Source organism: Erpetoichthys calabaricus, chromosome 8, assembly GCF_900747795.2.
Source record: "Erpetoichthys calabaricus chromosome 8, fErpCal1.3, whole genome shotgun sequence".
NCBI classification, from domain to species: Eukaryota; Metazoa; Chordata; class Cladistia; order Polypteriformes; family Polypteridae; genus Erpetoichthys; species Erpetoichthys calabaricus.
In genome coordinates, this window is record NC_041401.2 from 131367050 (window position 1) to 131386625 (window position 19576).

The 19576-nt window shown below is 37.3% G+C and overlaps 1 protein-coding gene across 1 annotated transcript in view; it reads right to left on the minus strand.

The window, feature by feature from the left end:
• Window positions 1-19576, minus strand: part of cfap74 (cilia and flagella associated protein 74) — a 525252-nt gene that overhangs the window by 374066 nt on the left and 131610 nt on the right. Inside the window, exons 9-12 of the mRNA XM_051931357.1 lie at window positions 5718-5820; window positions 5471-5628; window positions 4679-4895; window positions 2118-2279 (exon numbers count right to left, since the gene is read on the minus strand). Of these exons, the coding sequence (XP_051787317.1) occupies window positions 2118-2279; window positions 4679-4895; window positions 5471-5628; window positions 5718-5820 (640 nt within the window). The remainder of the gene's footprint in view (window positions 1-2117; window positions 2280-4678; window positions 4896-5470; window positions 5629-5717; window positions 5821-19576) is intronic.

The window sequence follows — 19576 nt, forward strand, 5'->3', positions numbered from 1 at the left end:
GTTGTTCACAGTTATTGTACTCTGTTATTCTGGCATCCTGTCTGTAGTTGTTTCCTACTTTACACAGAAAAGCCACCAGATGTGGGACTGGAACCCAGGGCACTGGATTGATGAGAGGAGAATGCTAATCAGTGTGCTTTAAAATTTCCATAATATATTGTGCGTAACTAATCTGCATAGCAGTCTTCACTGTTTTGTCATTTGTTTGTACTTCTAAAGTATTTAAGTAACTAAAGAAAAGCTAAAACGTCTATAGAGGGAAACTTAATGTCTTGTAGGAACTTGACAGGAACCACTGACCAACCCTTCACAGAAAACTGAAAGAGATGAACAAGTAAGTCTAAAGAAGAAGGATGGTATGCTGGCAACAAATGAGTAAGAGACAAGGAAAAGAAAAGAATATATTGGGAAGGAGTTGCATAATTATTAAAGACAAGAAATATCCCACATTATGTAGGGAAAAAGATGGAGTGACTACATAAAAAAAGAAATAAAGAAATCAATCAGAAGATTGTGGAAGAATAAAGCATCAACTGATGATGGAATCCCAGCAGTATTTCAAAAAGAACAGAAGCCCTCCCTGCAAGTAACATCCACTCACATATAAGAACAATGCAGCTGCACCAGGCATAAAGGCCAAAGATGGCACCGTTTGGATGCAGCAACAGGTCAGGTGTCAGCATACCAGTGAATCTGACACACATGTTATTCAACGAAACAGCAGTGAATGAATAAAAGTTTTCGAGTCCTTCCCCCACATGTTCCTCATCCTGGATGTAATTGTATGGAAGCGTTCTTCCTTGAAGATGGCTGCCTCTTCCCGTCTCTTCTACGACGCTGACGTTCCCGAGTGCTTGTTTTTCAGCAGCAGGTCTGTCTCGTTTTCATCTTCCCCACTACAGCCGTAAAATTAAGGCGAAGGTTTGCTTGCAGTCTCTCGTGTCACAGCGCTGCCTGTTGGGTTTGCGTCCACATTATTTTTAAAGATTTTCTGACCCAAACTGATGGTCAGAATCCTGCCGGCTACACCAATTTAAGAGCATGGACGCTAGACGGCACTGTTGCTCCCTTTTTCCCAACAGACAGATGCAGGACACAGGTTAAAATACCAAGAAGTTGTTTAATTTCTTCTTCCTTCTTGCCCAAAGCACCTCCACCACAACAAACAGGCAATACACCAACAATAATTCAATCTATCACAATATTCTCTCCTCCACACCTCCCAGCAAGCTCTGTCCTACTCCTCCCAACTCCGGCTCGCTTGCTGGGTCTCCAGCAGTCCTTTAAATAGTCCTTGACCCAGAAGTGCTTCTGTCGTTAGATGTTAGATGAAGAATTGGCTTTTTCTTCATTCTGGAAGTACTTGAGGGCTCCCGTCCTTGTGACTTAGGAGTACTTCCGGACTATGGATGAGGCCTGGCTCCTCCGGTCCTTTCACAGCTCCTCCTGGCGGCACCCATGGTACCCAACAGGGCTGAGAAACTGCACTCCAAGTCCCAGGATGCCCAGTGGTAATCCGGGGCACCATTACACTCCAGGGGAGCTGCCATCTAGCGTTTTGGGGAAGGCAGTGTCCTAGAAAAGCGGTCTTCCCCCATCCTTCCATCTCAGGGGTGTATCAGCCGGGATAAGCTGCCGGCCGTCCACCACACATTAAAGAAAGTAAAATAATAAAGTGAGAAAAAGGAATCTGAGAAGTTGCCCCGTTCATGCAGAGGAACAGCAAACATATAATATTGTCCAGCTGAACTTGGGAGTGGAAAAGAGTGAGGTGTATCTTTGACAGAAATTAAAAGAGAAGCAGGTTTAACAAGTTTAGACCTTTACATTTTATCTATTAATAAAAATGAACACTCTTTGAGTATGAATGGATAAATGAGCTTGTTTTTAGTATAGCAGCTCACATTTTTAATTAGAAAAAAAATATATAAAGAAGAATTTGCTCTCACTGCTTAGGAAACAATAGGCTTGTTAGCTTAATAGGTACATTTGTCTGTTTTATGTATACACTTGTTAAGCATGTTAGCCTTGTATCTTCTTTATAAACATATTGTGAATATTTCATTAGAATTTTGGTGCCTTATTTATAAAATTTTGTTGACCTTACTGCTGATTACCTTGAATGGTTGCTCCCATAGTCCTTTGAATTCAGGCTCAGCTAAGTTTTCTTCTGTTTCTTCTGAATCATCTCTTTTACTAAGCCATTCTGAGAAATCAGGATTGTTGTTTTCTTCAGCTAAGCTTTCATCCTCAGATACTGGGGAGGAACTGCACCTCACCTTTAACAAATAGAGAGCACATCTTGTGATTAAGTGGACTTGAATATAAATTTCAAAATAATAAACAAGTCAACTATTAATCATATATATTTCAACACCTGCAAATCTGAACTGTAGGAACACTGTGGTAAAGCCAATATTTCAGGCTCTTCATTATATTGTATCGATTTTATTACTTGATGTCCATTTTAGAACTGAAATCATTTTTGGAATAATTTGTATTATTGTCATAATAGCAAGCTTAACAAATCATACAAATGTGTGCTGACAAAGGTGCATGACAATAAGTACAAATTTGTCAAATTGAAAAACGATATGATTTGTAATATGCTTATTCAGGTGTTCCAGGTTGTTGTGCTGTTTAGGAGAGGACAGGAGGCTTACACTTTTTTTGAGTAGGTTTTGTGGCAGTTATAATAATCTAAATGATATGTTGGGTTACTCTCTATAGCTAAATCCTTATCATAGACTACTTGGAGTACAGATATGTTAGAAGACAAAAAGATTTCTCAATAAATGAACCGGAAGTGTGGTAGGACTGTAAATAACCCCTTAGTACCATGATTGTATTTATGTCCTGGCCTAGTCACTGTTTATATGGTGTCTGAGTGGTTTAATGAGCCCAACTCAAAATAGTACTATGTAAACAATCCAATTTTAAAGTAATTCCTTGGTTTACATGCCTTTCTTCATAACATATAACTCTAAATCACTGATTTCCAAACCCAAGAGCAGGTGACACCTTTGGCTGCAGGGCTTTGTTCCAACTAGATTCACAATCAGCATTGAATTTTATCTCTGATTGGTCTAATTGTTTAATTAGCTGATCTCTATGTATTCTATTCTTCTTCTATTCATTACACAATAGTATGAGATTTAAATTCATAAGAAATTAAGAAATAATCCATCCATCCATTATCCAACCCACTATATCCTAACTACAGGGTCATGGGGTTCTGCTCAAGCCAATCCCAGCCACACAGGGCGCAAGGCAGGAAACAAACCCCGGGCAGGGTGCCAGCCCACCGCAGGGCACAAATACACACACACACACACACACCAAGCACACACTAGGGACAATTTAGAACCACCAATGCACCTAACTTGCATGTATTTGGACTGTGGGAGGAAACCGGAGTACCCAGCCCACGCAGACATGGGGAGAACATGCAAATTCCACGCAGGGAGGACCCGGGAAGCGAACCCGGGTCTCCTAACTGCGAGGTAACAGCGCTACCCACTGTCACACCACCTGTTTTAACTTTCTGTAATTTTACTGTTTAACCCTAACCCTACCCACTGCGCCACCGTGCCGCCCAATTAAGAAATAATCATATTTCAAAACTGGGTTTGCTAAATATTATTTGAATTGAGCAAGTACACATATGTGTGTCATATAGAGATAACATAGTGTTTTTTGCCTTTGGTTTTTAAGATTTAAATCAGCATCATTATGATTTTTTTTCTAAGTGTCCTAATTATATAAACCATAATTTCCTAATTAGCACACTAGTGCATCTGACACAGATACTGTTTTTCAAAATTCAAAGACATTTGTCTTGGTGTCTACCCGTTTATCATTAATTATCATTATTAAGATACAATTGAGGAAGCCTGCTACACAGAAAAAGAAAATTAATAGAAATACAGAAAAAGAATGTTAAGAACTAAAAATATGAAAAAAAATTCTTAAGAATGTAAATAAAACACTACTGAACTTTTGAAAATGTACAGTAAGAAAAATAACCAGCTAACTGAACAACAAGCTCAGTCAGAGGTAAAATAACTCAGAAACAGGCTTAAATACACAATTACAGCCAAAGGGATCATCAAGGACTAAGATTGGAAACCACTGATGTAAAGTGTAGTCATGCAATTTTAATTACATTTCAGCAAAGTTAATAAAACTTGAAGTATATTCAAGACTTTATAAGACAGCATATTTTCTGGAAATATATTTAACTTTATATATTGTTGGATATAAAGATACAATATAGCTCTAAAGCACCATATGTTGGACTAATTGCCCATAGTTTCTATTTTGACTGGCACCTACTTCACCAAGGTGAACCTAGTTTGGTTTTGCACCTGAAATGGACTCCAAGTCTTGTGTCCTTGTACTGGTATTGAATTAATCTGGTTTGATAATAAATTAATAGATGGTATATAAGTAGTTTGAATAATTACACAATGTAGAATTTTTCCATTAATTTGTGAATATGGACAAAACTATGTTTCATCACAGTAATGTAAAAAAATAAGGCCCTCATGTGAAACAGAATAAATGAAGCTGAAATATATATTTCATATTATTTATTTTTCATTAATTCTATATTTTTTTCATTAACTCAATATCTTTGATATTGACATTGATGACATTCATCATTTTTTATACTTACAGGTTTGTAATCTTCTTTAACTGTGTCCTCAAGAAAGCAATCTGGGTAGCGCTGTAAGGTTTGATGAGAAATGCCTAATTCCCTGTTAATGGATCTTTTAGAAATACGGAGAAAATTCCTTGCTTGATGTTTTTTGCGTTTTTCTAACAGAGAAGCTTCTTCTACTATTTTAGAAGCTATTTTTAGTTTTCCCAATCTTTGCTGCTCCTCGTGTAATCTATAAAGAAAAAGAATAAAAAAAACACAAGTAGAAAAGACATTAAAATCGGCCTAAGGTTATCAAATGACCTGCCTTCCTAACTGTGACTGAAACTACAATTTAACTTCAGAGTTCTCTTTAGTGTCTTAACCACATACAGTTAGGTCCATAAATATTTGGACAGAGACAACTTTTTTCTAATTTTGGGTCTGTAAATTACCACAATGAATTTTAAATGAAACAACTCAGATGCAGTTGAAGTGCAGACTTTCAACTTTAATTCAGTGGGGTGAACAAAACGATTGCATAAAAATGTGAGGCAACTAAAGCATTTTTTTTAACACATTGTTAATATTCCAAAAAAAAAAAAGAATTACAGATTTGAGGTAGGCAATGTGGGTCAGTGGTTATGGGATGGTCAGTAAGCCTTAAGGCTACTAGCCCTATTGTATCGCTGAATAGCTGTGAGATCCCAAGCACACTGTTTACATAACAAATCTGGGAAACAAATCAATTTTACTTGCATTTGTGGCTAGAAACTACCTTGCATAAAAGCATCAGATAATAAAGGTATGCTTTATAAGAACACATACTGTTTCATCTTCTCAAATTCTTGCATACGTTTCTGTTGATACATGTATTTGGTAACATCTAGCCCTTCTGCTTTTAGTGATTCTCTCAAATGGTCTTCTTCTTCTTTCTGCTGTAAGGCCTTTGCTTTATCACGGGCTTGCTGGATGCGCAGGTTTTCCTTTAAGTGAAATCATACAACCAACCAATCAATCAATTAAGCTTAGTTGTGATATGATATTACATGAAAGTTTTCAATGACATTCTTACCTTATTTTGTGCAATATTGCTTTTTAAGGATAAAATAGCTTGCATTTTCTTTTCCATTTCTTCCCGGCTCCGTGCTTCTTCGGCAGCTGCTTTCTGTCTAACTCTAACATATGTACAAAAATGTATATTGTCTATTTTAAATAAAAATAGATAGCTGAAGATAGATACTTTATTAAGTTGTGAATCAGAAAATTCTTATATACATGTAATGAGTAACATCTAAACAGCATGCTGTCTAATGTGCATAGCTTTACTTCACAAGTTAAAATATAATTTACTTTAAACATAATAATCTCTTGTAAAATTAACATATCTGATAAATCCTTAAATGTAAGTATTTAATTATGTAAAAATAACTGAATGCCGTTATTCAAATGAGGCATAATGTATTAAGTTTTCCAGAGACCCAGACACAATCAGATTCAGGAGATGGTATAAGTCTTAAAATAAAAAAAATTAATTGCATGAGTAAATGTGAATGCAAAAAAAAAATGTAAAAACAAACTAAAACATGAATATCTGCATTTCCATCTATGTGCATTGCGGGCTCATAAAGCTATCCTTCAAGGATATGCAATTAATTACTTTCTAATGCATAACACGCAATTGGGTATTTAGATTCTTGGACTAAACATATTCCTTTTCTTTCAAAATTCATGTTAACTTCTTTGTTCAGCTAAATTACTTTATTGAGAAACTCTCATCAACAGGGAGAAAACAAATCTTGGGAGAATTGGTCTTGTCTGTTACGGGAGATGGACGTCTGAAGCGGAACTCTGTTAGCAGCGGTGTTACTTTTTCTCTTTTTTATCATCCCGAGGTATCCAGTATTTAGTAAACCTGAGGGGGTTCAATTACAGTAAATGCAAGCATATATAAACATGACCGGCAGAAAAAGGGTCCAGAAAGAAACAGAAAAGACAGCTAAAGATTCATCCAAGCCAAGACAGGCATCAGGTACAAGCTCAAGGTATGGCCTTTCAGAGAATGACCTGGAACAGACAGGTGAAAGCACAAATTTCCTGGGATCTGACACTGCTGCATCATCTCCAGTCGAGGGCGAAAGTGGGAGCGATTGTATAAGTGAATCAGGCCAGGATACCTCGTCGATTCCAGAAGATTCATTGAAACTAAAAATGGCCTTATCTTCCGCAATATCAACTACTCCTTGCGAGCCGGAAACATCCACTCCAAATGAGCTTGCCACTTCATCAGCGGAAAGCAGAGAACACCGAAACAATCGATCCGAGCTGAAGGCAATGATCGCCGCAATGGCCACTATTCAAGACATAAAAGAGCTTAAAAATGATTTAAAAAAAGAAATAAATGATATAAGTGAAGAAATAAATGATATCAGGAAGGAAATACACGACAGTCACAAGACAAACGAGAAGCTGCCTCAGGATATTAAAGACCACGAAGAACGTTTAAATAATCGCTTTGAGGCAACCTTTACAGGTATGCTAGACAAAACTGAGGAACAAATACAGGAAAATGCATCTAAGTTTGAGAATAAACTTAGAGCACCTGGCGCTCAGTTGGAAGATGTTAAGCAAACGTTCACGACTCGTATTGAAACAGATGAACAACTGGCACCTACCGCTGACAGAAAAACAATGGCTGCAAATTCTAAATGCAAAGCACTCAGAGACAGGCTAGCTATACTGGAAGATGGATGCAGAAGGAATATTAGAATCAAAGGTCTCTCTGAGAATCATGAAAGTCCAATCCCAGTGAAATTCGTAGCTGAACTATTCTGTAAAATAACTGGAGAGGACTTCAAATCAGACACAGACATAGTAGCAGTATACCTCATACAGGGCTCACATATCTCTAAACCTAGGACTCTCATCGTGTGTTTTGAAAAATTGCAATTTAAATTTCATATAATGTTACTTCTCAGACAGAAACATGAGATTACAAATGAAAATAACCACATTCGTATTTTCCCTGATTTCTCACCCTCAATAGCTGCTAAACGTGCAGCATTTTACATTAAAGATCAGATACAGCCTCTTGTATCCTGCCAAACTGAAGGTGGACATTCAAGGCAAGCTCTAAATGTTTACTTCTATGTAGGAAACAGACAAACAGCTAAAAAAACTGATCCCGACACTTATTTGAAATATGATCATGGGTCGCATTCTGTCCTAGCATGGCAAAGAAGATCTTATCGGCTGTTTGCTTGCAATGATACTGGTACCATTATTATATATCCTATAGCAAAATACCCGCGCTTCGCAGAGGAGAAGTAGTGTGTTAAAGAGGTTATGTAAACATATATATACATAAACATATATACTTATATACACATATCTACATATACACATATCTACATATATACATATATATATACATATACACATCCACATATATATACATATATCAACATATATATACACATACATACATACATACATACATACATACATACATACATACATACATACATACATACATACATACATACATACATACATACATACATACATATAGGCAGCACGGTGGCGCAGTGGGTAGCGCTGCTGCCTTGCAGTTGGGAGATCTGGGGACCTGGGTTCGCTTCCCGGGTCCTCCCTGCGTGGAGTTTGCATGTTCTCCCCGTGTCTGCGTGGGTTTCCTCCGGGCGCTCCGGTTTCCTCCCACAGTCCAAAGACATGCAGGTTAGGTGGATCGGCGATTCTAAATTGGCCCTAGTGTGTGCTTGGTGTGTGGATGTGTTTGTGTGTGTCCTGCGGTGGGTTGGCACCCTGCCCAGGATTGTTTCCTGCCTTGTGCCCTGTGTTGGCTGGGATTGGCTCCAGCAGACCCCCGTGACCCTGTGTTCGGATTCAGCGGGTTGGAAAATGGATGGATGGATATATATATATATATATATATATATATATATATATATATATATATATATATATACACACACACATACAGACACATATATATACATATACATATTTACATATCTACATATATATACACATATATACATATCTACATACATACACATCTATCTATCTATCTATCTATCTCTATCTATATATATACATCCCTGTGCTTTGCAGCGGCGGAGTACTGCTTTTAAATTTTTATTAAGAAGAAAACCTTTTTAAATTGAGTGAAAATCTACCAATAACAATTTGTTAAGGATCTGTTTTTTTGTGAAGCTGACTTCACACAGCCTCTCCGCTGTTTTATAAATGAACATCATATAAGGTCTTCCTTTTTCGTTGCTTTGCCAACGGAAGCAGCCTTTTTATTTAATCCTGTTTTTACGATTGTTCTGTTTGTATATCACGTTGTCAGTTCAGCACTCCGGTTGTAATATGACCAAGCCGTGCAAGCACACTCTTGAGAATGCAACGTATAGTTGTACAGGAGAAAAGCAATCTTACCTGAAATCAATGGCAACCTTTTGTAGGTCTATGAACTTAATTTAAACTTTAGGTTTACACGGTGCTTTCTTTCCGAAGTACCTGCACTCATGAATATGTCTGTATGCGTCAGTCGCTGAAATCCCCGCGGTTCGCACCGGCGAAGTTCTGCTTTTAAATTTTTATTAAGAAGAAAAGAAAACCTTTTAAAATTGAGGGAAAATATACCAATAACAGTTTGTTAAGGATCTGTTTTTTTTTTGTGAAGCTGCCTTCACTCGAGTGATCACTTCGAGCTTTAAGCCTGAGAAATCACCCCGTAAATGCACACATTTAATTGCACATGTGTTAATATGTATGCTTACAAAGTATTAAAAGACACTCAACGATTACACAGTATTAAAAGACACTCAACAATTAATGTCATTTTCCTTCGTTCCCGCGTTTGACTCGTGCTGTAAATCTCTTCCTTGTTTTCACTTCACGTGATTACGTAGGAGGCGTAATACGTGATGACGCGATACGTGACTCCGCCTCCTCCATTAGAGTATATGGACAAAAAACAGGTTCCAGTTATGACCATTATGCGTAGAATTTCGAAATGAAACCTGCCTAACTTTTGTAAGTAAGCTGTAAGGAATGAGCCTGCCAAATTTCAGCCTTGTACCTACACGGGAAGTTGGAGAATTAGTGATGAGTGAGTGAGTGAGTCAGTCAGTCAGTCAGTCAGTCAGTCAGTCAGTGAGTCAGTGAGGGCTTTGCCTTTTATTAGTATAGATTTACTTCTCGGCAATTTTTTGTTTATGTTTTATATTTAATTTTTTTCTAAGGTGGATGTTTAACATCATACCCTTGGTTTATTGTATTAGGGCTTACTATGCTTATCCAGGACTACTGTTTAACATCATTCCCTGGATTTACTCTCTCAAGACAGTTCAAGATTATATTTTATGCTTATAGTATTTGGACTGTATTGTCAACATGGGGGGAGAGAGACAACAAGCTATTTCTAATCTATCCTTTTAATCCTTACACTTATAAGTGCCAAGTAACATTAGGCTTCATGGCAATAACTCCTGGGAAAACTGGAAATTACGGTCAAAGCTATCTTAAGTGAAGACTACAAAATGACAACAAAAGTTCAGAAGCAAAATCTTCATGACCAAACAGTTAACTCTGTGAGCTGTAATGTTACATGACTGAATCACAAATTAAAGAGAAAGAAAGTATTCTCTCACCTAACAGGTCTAAACGCTAAAATAGTATTTTTACAGGAGACCCATTTATTAAGCAAGGATCAGTTGTGGCTGCATAGAGACCAGACTGGCCAAATATTCCATTCCAGCTTTACAAAGAAAACTATACGTATGGGAATTTTTATATATAGAACAATCTCATTTGTAGTATCAGATGTAGTATTTGATCCTGAAGGGAGATATGTGACTGTCATGGGTAACTTATTTAACTGTAAAGTGTTTCTGATAAATATCTACCCACTCAATGTGGACGACAGGGACTTCACCCAACACGTATTTGCATCCATTCCCAATGTGAACACTCATAAAATTATAAAGGCTGGGGACTTTAATTGTGTTTTAAATCTAGACCTAGATAGGTCTCCTGCCACTGGGGAGATGGCGTCTAACACTGCAAAAACAATTACACAGTTTGGAACTGATCACAACTTATTAGACTCCTGGAGATTTCTAAACCCAAACTCAAGACCATATTCCTTCTACTTACCAGTGCATCACTGCTACTCAAGAATTTATTATTTTATTATAAATAATAATTGCTTCCCTACGATTAAATCTTGTAAGTACAACAATATTGTTATCTCAGACCATGCCCCTTTGATCATGGAGCTAAAATCATTATGCCTTACATACTCATCTTGCAGATGGCTTCTTAAACCTCTTTTATTAGCAGACGAGAACTGTATGGAATTTATATCCAAGCAAATCGATTTTTTTACAGACAAATACATCCTTAAAGGTATCTGCAGGAATACTCTGGGAAACTCTGAAAGCTTTCTTAAGAAGACAGATTATCTCATATCTTACACACAAAAATAAATTGGAAACCAAGAAGGCATCAGAGCAAATCAGTGAAATTACCAAAATAGATCAAGAACATGCCAGGTGTCCAAATAAAGCACTTCATAGGAAAAGACAGGCTTTGCATTCAGAACTAAAGAAACAGAACAACTCATTTTTAAATCAAGACATCATTACTATGAACATGGAGAGAAAGCTAATAAGATTTTAGTTCAACAAATACACAAGCAGGAAGTTCACAATGCAATCCAAGCAATTACCGACACAGATGGAGACAAAAATCATTGACCATAAAAATATAATGCACACATTTAGTGACTACTATAAGTCCTTATATTCTACTGAGTTTAACACTAGAATTACCAAAGCCTACGAAAAAACCCGGACCACCTTAAATCCATTCGCACCTCTCCGTCAGCATCTTTTGTCTTGTAAATGTGCCGATAAAGACAAGCAGCAAGCAGCCTACTATTCCATCCCCCACTGCCGCAGAACGGGCACAAAGTTCTCCCAGTCCTAGCCTTGATAATCTGGGAGTGAAGTGCTGGAGTTTTAGAATGGAAGTAATAGATTGTTATTTGGAACACATGCATTTCATGTGTGTTCTGTTTCTACACTAATCTGTGTAAACACATCATTAAAACTGAAACGTTTTTCATATTTTAGTAATAAATTACAAAGTGTACACATAAACTTTGTAATGTGTGAAGCCTGAAGTCCAAAGATCAAATAAACACTTTCACAAAAGGTTCAAGAATGATGCAACAGCTTTCGTGGCGCAGTGGTAGGAATTGCTGACTTGTAATCAAGAGTCCCCGGGTTCGATCCTGACTGCCTCGTATATTTACCATTTTCAGAAGTAAGCTGCACTTATCTATAATAATAAAAGGCAAAGCCCTCACTGACTGACTGACTCACTCACTCACTGACTGACTGACTCACTCATCACTAATTCTCCAACTTCCCGTGTAGGTGGAAGGCTGAAATTTGGCAGGCTCATTCCTTACAGCTTACTTACAAAAGTTAGGCAGGTTTCATTTCGAAATTCAAAGCGTAATGGTCATAACTGGAACATATTTTTTGTCCATACACTGTAATGGAGGAGGCGGAGTCACGTATCGCGTCATCACGCCTCCTACGTAATCACGTGAACTAAAAACAAGGAAGACATTTACAGCACGAGTCACACGCGGGAACGAAGGTAAATGACGTTAATTTTTGACTGTCTTTTAATACTGTGTAAGCATACATATTAACACATGTGCAATTAAACGTGTGCATTTACGGGGTGATTTCTCAGGCTTAAAAGCTCACCTTTTATCAAATGCGGGAACAAAGGTAACTGACGTTGTTCACTGTCTTTTAATACTGTGTAACCATACATATTAACACATGTGCAATTAAACGTGTGCATTTACGGGGTGATTTCTCAGGCTTAAAAGCTTGCCTTTTACTAAAAAGGTAAATGCAAAACTATTTTCAATCAGTTTATTGAAACGCTCCCGTTAAGGATTGCAATAACATATTCGCGAGATAAAAGAACGAAGTAGGGGGAAATGGAGGAAGAGCCGGAAACAGCGAAGAGCAAAAAATTAATTAAACAATTGAGAACGGAGCGAGTTAAGCATACAAGCATGTTCATAAGGGAAACAAAGCACAGTGTAAAACGTTAGTTTAAATTAAGTTTATAGAAACGCTCCCGCTGCGGATTGCAATAACATATTCGCGAGATAAAAGTTTAATGAGAAGACACGAGGTATAAACGAACCACACGCCGTGGCGCAACGTTAGGGGCAACAGTTTCAACCATTCTATGATCTGCTTCTCGCAACTGAAAGACGGCACATGGCTGATGTTAGCCGACTTGCTGACCGCAACGCTAGGGGCTTCAACTATGGCGCTGACGCCACATCTCAGTGCCAACACTTTGCAGACTCTACTTAAAAGACACGCCCTCCTCACTGGACAGTTAAAAAGACCAATCAAACTAACGATGACATCAAGTATTACCCAATCAAAAGTAGGAAAGGAGGCATCTTCATAAAATGCGTGTGGGATGATTTGCATGACACGCTGCTTTAAAAAAAAAATGATAAAAAAAATACGGGATAAATCCCGTCCAGTATTGATTCAAAACGGGACGCGCAATTTAATTCTCAAACGCGGCACGATTCCGTATTTTAAAGGACGGGTGGCAACCCTACAGTGCCAGGTAACCACCCATACAATCAGATTGTGATTCAGACTAGGAATGCAATGAATGTAATTACCCCGATCTACATACAAGGCGAAAGTCTTGCAACATTCAAAGATGATGGTTTGGGATAATTAGTACTTATTAAGTACACCATGGCACATAAAAGAGCTTATGAAGCCTTGAACCGAAAAAAGCAACATCTCAGAGATCGTAAAAAAAAAAAAAGGAGGTAATGTCGTTTTACTCGCTGTACATTTTACTCAAACATTACCAGTTATTCCACGAGGGAGACCAGCAGATGAACTCAACGCGTGTTTAAAATCCATGCTTCTCCCACGTTCGGTTATATGTCGCGTGTTCTCGGGTAGGTACACCAAAAAATGTATACATTTAAGCATGTAATGGGCAAACAAAAAATGAGGTATACCCGAAGGCACTGCAGTAGTACTCAATGTAACTTTACTTCTTAAATGTTAATGTTTTACTGTTTAATAATTTATACGCTTCTTATATATTGTTCAAATTCTTTTATCAAAATACCAGTGACAGCGCAATGCACGATAACATGGAGTGAATACACCATACGCATCTGCCCACGGCCGCCCTGGTGTGCGCAGATAGGAGTTGATTCTAAAATAAAATAAACATCAAAAGAGTAATACAATCATCACCCATAAAGCGGATAGCAGACGTGACGTATTATATGTGTACCAGATTTCAAGTCAATAGGTGAAACGGTTTGCAAGCTACAGGTCATTTAAAATCCTGGACAGACCAACGAAAAGCCACGGTAGCAAATTATAGAAGAAGATTTTACTGTTTAATAATTTATATTTATATGAAATGTGCTTCTTATGTATTACTTCATATTCTCATATGATAATGATGTTAATGTTGTTTATATTGATTTCTATGTTATTGTAAGTGCATCTATGTGTGTATATGTATGTATGTATGTATGTATGTGTATTATATAAAATATATATATAAAAAATATATGTGTATATGTATATATAATATATCTGTATATGTGTGTATATGTGTGTGTATATGTGTATATGTATATATATATATGACAGCAACACTCATAACAATGACAACACAATTACATTGACAATCATGTTACGTTATTTTTAAAATGTTTCCTTTACTTTTTCATAACCTCTTTAACACACTACTTCTCCGCTGCGAAGCGCGGGTATTTTGCTAGTTGTTAATATTATACAATAAAAACATACATTTGATTTGCATCTGTAACAGTCGGTGTAAATTTATAATACTTGTAAAAGTTAGCGTTTTTTTTTTCACTTTTATTCTCTCAGTCTCGATCACGATACATAAGACACCCAATATGGGATCTGATGCTGTTAGTTTTTATTTGAAACTGGGAATAACTGTAAATGTGAGTGGTGTTTTGAGACAATCGAACTGGAAATTCTCTGATCTGGATGGATAAAAGCTGACACACAAACGCTGGTGAATCTGCCTTCTTTGTATCTCATTGTCACTTGATTTTTTTTATTCAATTTTATTGAGTGTTCCGGCTTATGCTGAATTAGTATGCACCTTATGGTCCATGATGTCAAAGCCCTACTGACAAAAAACAGAGATAGGTATATATGATATTTGGAATTATTAATTTTATGACCTGTATAGTACATTTCGAAAAACATTGTGGCACTGATGCAACATTATTCATATTCATTCGCACACTATCTTGCAGTTGTAATCAGTGACCGCGTGTTTTTTTTTTTGGTTTTCCGATCTTGCCCAGTCTCAATATTTTGATGCATGGTGGGGTTTCTTTTGTACTCCAGGACATGCAGAGAAAAGAACAGTACAGAGAGGTTGGTTCCACGCTATATGCAATCATCAGATTCAAATGTTAACAGTTCCCACACACCCAAAGACTGTCCTTCCTGCATTTACGACATGTGTACCTGTTGCAATGTACACACTTCTCTCTGTGCTGTTGTTCCTATTACTGATATTGACTGAGTTTGCTTTCCTGGTGGAAGCAGCTGTCTTGGAACAGAAGCTTGTTGATGTTGCATCCTCCTTTTCTTTTTCCATCACCTTTTCTTGTAAGAAGCGACAAAGAAGTTTGTCTGCAAGGTGAGCCATGAACACTCTTCTTTTCTCAGTGATCCCCGTACATGCCTTGAACAGTACATGTGTGTTGATCACTGCCAGGTCAAGCTTGTTATAGCACAAGCAACCGGCCACCTGCGTGCTCCAGCTCGCACTGAATAAGCTCACGCCTTCTGGTGCATGATGTCAACACAGCACCGGGGAAAAAAAGAAAGACAACTATATGTGACATTTTGAAGAACTGATTTTATGCCCTGAATAGTACCAATCAGAAAACATCTTCACACCAATGCAATATTATTTGAAAATGAACAGATCGGGTGTAAATTTATGGTACTGTACTTGTAAAAGTTAGCTTTGTCGCTTTTATTCTCTCAGTCACGTTCACGCTCTCCCTCCCCTCCTGATCCAACCCTAAATAACAGTGCCAGCATAAATTCACACCCAATCTGACGCTGTTCATTTGTGTGTCAGCTTTTTATCCATCCAGATCAGAGAATTTCCAGTTTGATTGTCTCAAAACACCACTCACATCTACAGTTATTCCCAGTTTCAAATAAAAATTAACAGCGTCAGATCCCGTTGTGGGAGTTGAGTAGTATGCATCATGATTATGACTGAGAGAATAAAAGTGAAAAAAAAAATGCTATCTTTAACAAGTACTACAAATTTACACTGGCTGTTACAGACGCAAATCAAATGTATGTTTTTATTGTATAATATTAACAATAAGAGCAGCTCACTACTCAAAACAGTAAATATATGAGGCAGTCAGGATAAAACCGGGGGACTCTTGTCAGCAATTCTTACCACTGCGCCACGGAAGCTGTTGCATCATTCTTGAACCTTTTCTGAAAGTGTTTATTTGATCTTTTCAGGCTTTGCACATTACAAAGTTTATGTGTACATTTTGTCATTGATTACTAAAATATGAAAAACGTTTATTTTAATGATATGTTTATACAGATTAGCGTAGAAACGGAACACACATGAAATGCATGTGTTCTAAATAGCAATCTATTATTTCCATTCTAAAACTCCAGCACTTCACTCCCAGATAATCAAGGCTGGAACTGGGAGAACTCTGTGCCCGTTCTGCGGCGGTGGGGGGATGGAATAGTAGGCTGATTGCTGCTTTGTCTTGATCGGCATATTTACAAGACAAAAGACGCTAACAGAGAGGCGCGAAGGAATTTAAGGTGGGCTGGATTTACAAGTTTTTTTCATAGGCTTTGGTAATTCTAGTGTTAAAGAAGACAAGACATAACCTAATGCATTTCTGGATCCATTACAGATACCACAACTAGATAACTCTCAGTGAAGAGGAATTGGATAAACCTCTGGCACCATCAGAATTACTAGATGCTATAAAATCACTTCAGAGTGGGAAAGCAGCAGGCCCAGATAGCTACGAATTTTATTTAAAAAAATCTCAATTAAGCTAGTTCCCCTTTTATTACCAAAATTTACAGAAGCTAGAGACAAAAAAAATTCTACCTCAAACTTTTCGTCAATCTTTAATTACTGTCTTTCCTAAGCAAAATAAGGACTTATTACAATGTGCATACAGACCAATCTCACTTTTGAATAATGATGTTAAGATTCTCTCCAAAGTCCTAGCTAGAACGATGGAGAAAGTGCTTCTTTCAGTAATATCACAAGACCAAACTGCATTTATTAAAGGCAGACACTTACCTTCCAATCTTCAATGTCTGTTCAATGTAATATATTCACCCACAAAGTCTCATAGATATTATTGTTGGATGCAGAAAAAGCATTTGATATGGTTGAATGGAACTGCCTTTTCACCATATTGGAGAAATTTGGGTTTGGCCCGAACATTTGTGTATGGATCTAACTACTGTATACCAGTCCAGAAGCTTCAGTTTGTATTAACAACATTAATTCAGACTACTTCAAACTAGAATGTGATACTAGACAAGGATATCTCTCATCACCACTGCTTTATGCAATCGCCATTGAACCACTGGCAGCTCACTGTGGAAATGCTTATGATATAAAGGGGATTATCAGAGAAGGACTTGTACAGAAAATTTTTCTATATGCAGATGATATGATACTGTATATATCAGATCTACAAAATACTGTGTCTGCAGTCCTAACAGCACTAATAGAATATCAAAATATTTCTGGTCTCAGAATTAATTTAAACAAAATTGTGCTCTTTCCAGTGAATTCTCAAGCACACAATATTAGATTGGACACCTTTCCTTTTATCATCACAGATCAGTTTAAATAACTAGGGGTACATAAAGCCCTTCATCAACAAAATGTTGCTGTCTGCATGGAAAGAACTAAGCAAGACTTGAATAGATGGTCTACCCCCAATCTCACTTTAGCTGGATGAATTAACATTGTCAAGATGAATATCCTTCCTAAGCTTCTTTTTCTATTTCAAAACATTCCAATATACATCAGTAAATCCTTTTTTAAGAAATTAGATTCAACCATAACCTCATTAATTTGGAATTCAAAACATCCACGTATCCATAGCGCAACCCTACAAAGACCTAAGGCGGAAGGTGGCATAGCTCTATCTAACTTTGAATTTTATTGCTGGGTGGCAAATATACAAGCTATAAAAACCAAAATATTGACACAAATAGATGAACAGACATAGGCTTGGTCCACAATAGAAATAAAATCTTGCAGTATCACTTTATATTCCTTCCTTTCTACCCCAATAAGTACAAGTCATCGTCACTGTGCCACAAGCTCCACTTCCCCTGCTCTGTAGCTCCATGAAAAATTCTGGTGATGTATAAAAATTGTCCATGTACACAACATGACCCAAATGTTAGCTCCAGCACAACCTGACTTGTCCAGGGACAGTTCTCTCTTTGAAAGGAATATTTTCCTGTATATGTAATTACTTTCAGGCAGAAACCAGTGTTTGCTTCTGCCAGTACAAAATCATTTATGCCATACTTAGTGGGCTTGTCTGGCTTATATTGGCAGAAGAAAAGGCGTTCCTTGTATTTTATCATAGACTCATGCACAGACAAATCACAGATAGATAGATAGATAGATAGATAGATAGATAGATAGATAGATAGATAGATAGATAGATAGATAGATAGATAGATAGATAGATAGATAGATAGATAGATAGATAGATAGATAGATAGATAGATAGATAGATAGATAGATAGATAGATAGATAGATAGATAGATAGATAGATAGATAGATAGATAGATAGATAGATAGATAGATAGATAGATAGATAGATAGATAGATAGATAGATAGATAGATAGATAGATAGATAGATAGATAGATAGATAGATAGATAGATAGATAGATAGATAGATAGATAGATAGATAGACAGATAGATAGATAGATAGATAGATAGATAGATAGATACTTTATTAATCCCAAGGGGAAATTCACATTCTCCAGCAGCAGCACACTGATACAATAAATAATATTAAATTAAAGATTGATAATAATGCAGGTGAAAAACAGACAATAACTTTGTATAATGTTAAATGTTAACGTTAACCCCTCCGGGTGGAATTGAAAAGTAGCATAGTTTGGGGGAGGAACGATCTCCTCAATCTGTCAGTGGAGCAGTACAGTGACAGCGGTCTGTCGCTGAAGCTGCTCTTCTGTCTGGAGATGATACTATTTAGTGGATGCAGTGGATTCTCCATAATTGATAGGAGCCTGCTGAGCGCCCTTCGCTCTGCCACAGATGTTAAACTGTCCAGCTCCATGCCAACAATAGAGCCTGCCTTCCTCACCAGTTTGTCCATGCATGAGGTATCTTTCTTCTTAATGCTGCCTCCCCAGCACACCACCGCGTAGAAGAGGGCGCTCGCCACAACTGTCTGATAGAACATCTGCAGCATCTTATTGCAGATGTTGAAGGACGCCAGCCTTCTAAGAAAGTATAGTCCGCTCTGTCCTTTCTTTCTTTACAGCAGCACGTACCTATCACACGGCATAACCTGTCCAAAGCCACCAGGGGGCAAAGCACATTTGGACCAATGCTCCCTGAAGTTATATCACCAGTCTAGTCCCATCTCTATTTGTAATGCCAAAAAGCCCTTCATCTCATCTTCTGTTGTGGATTTCCACTTTGAAAAATGAGAATGCAGTGCAAGTGCAGCCCGCGATTCAAAA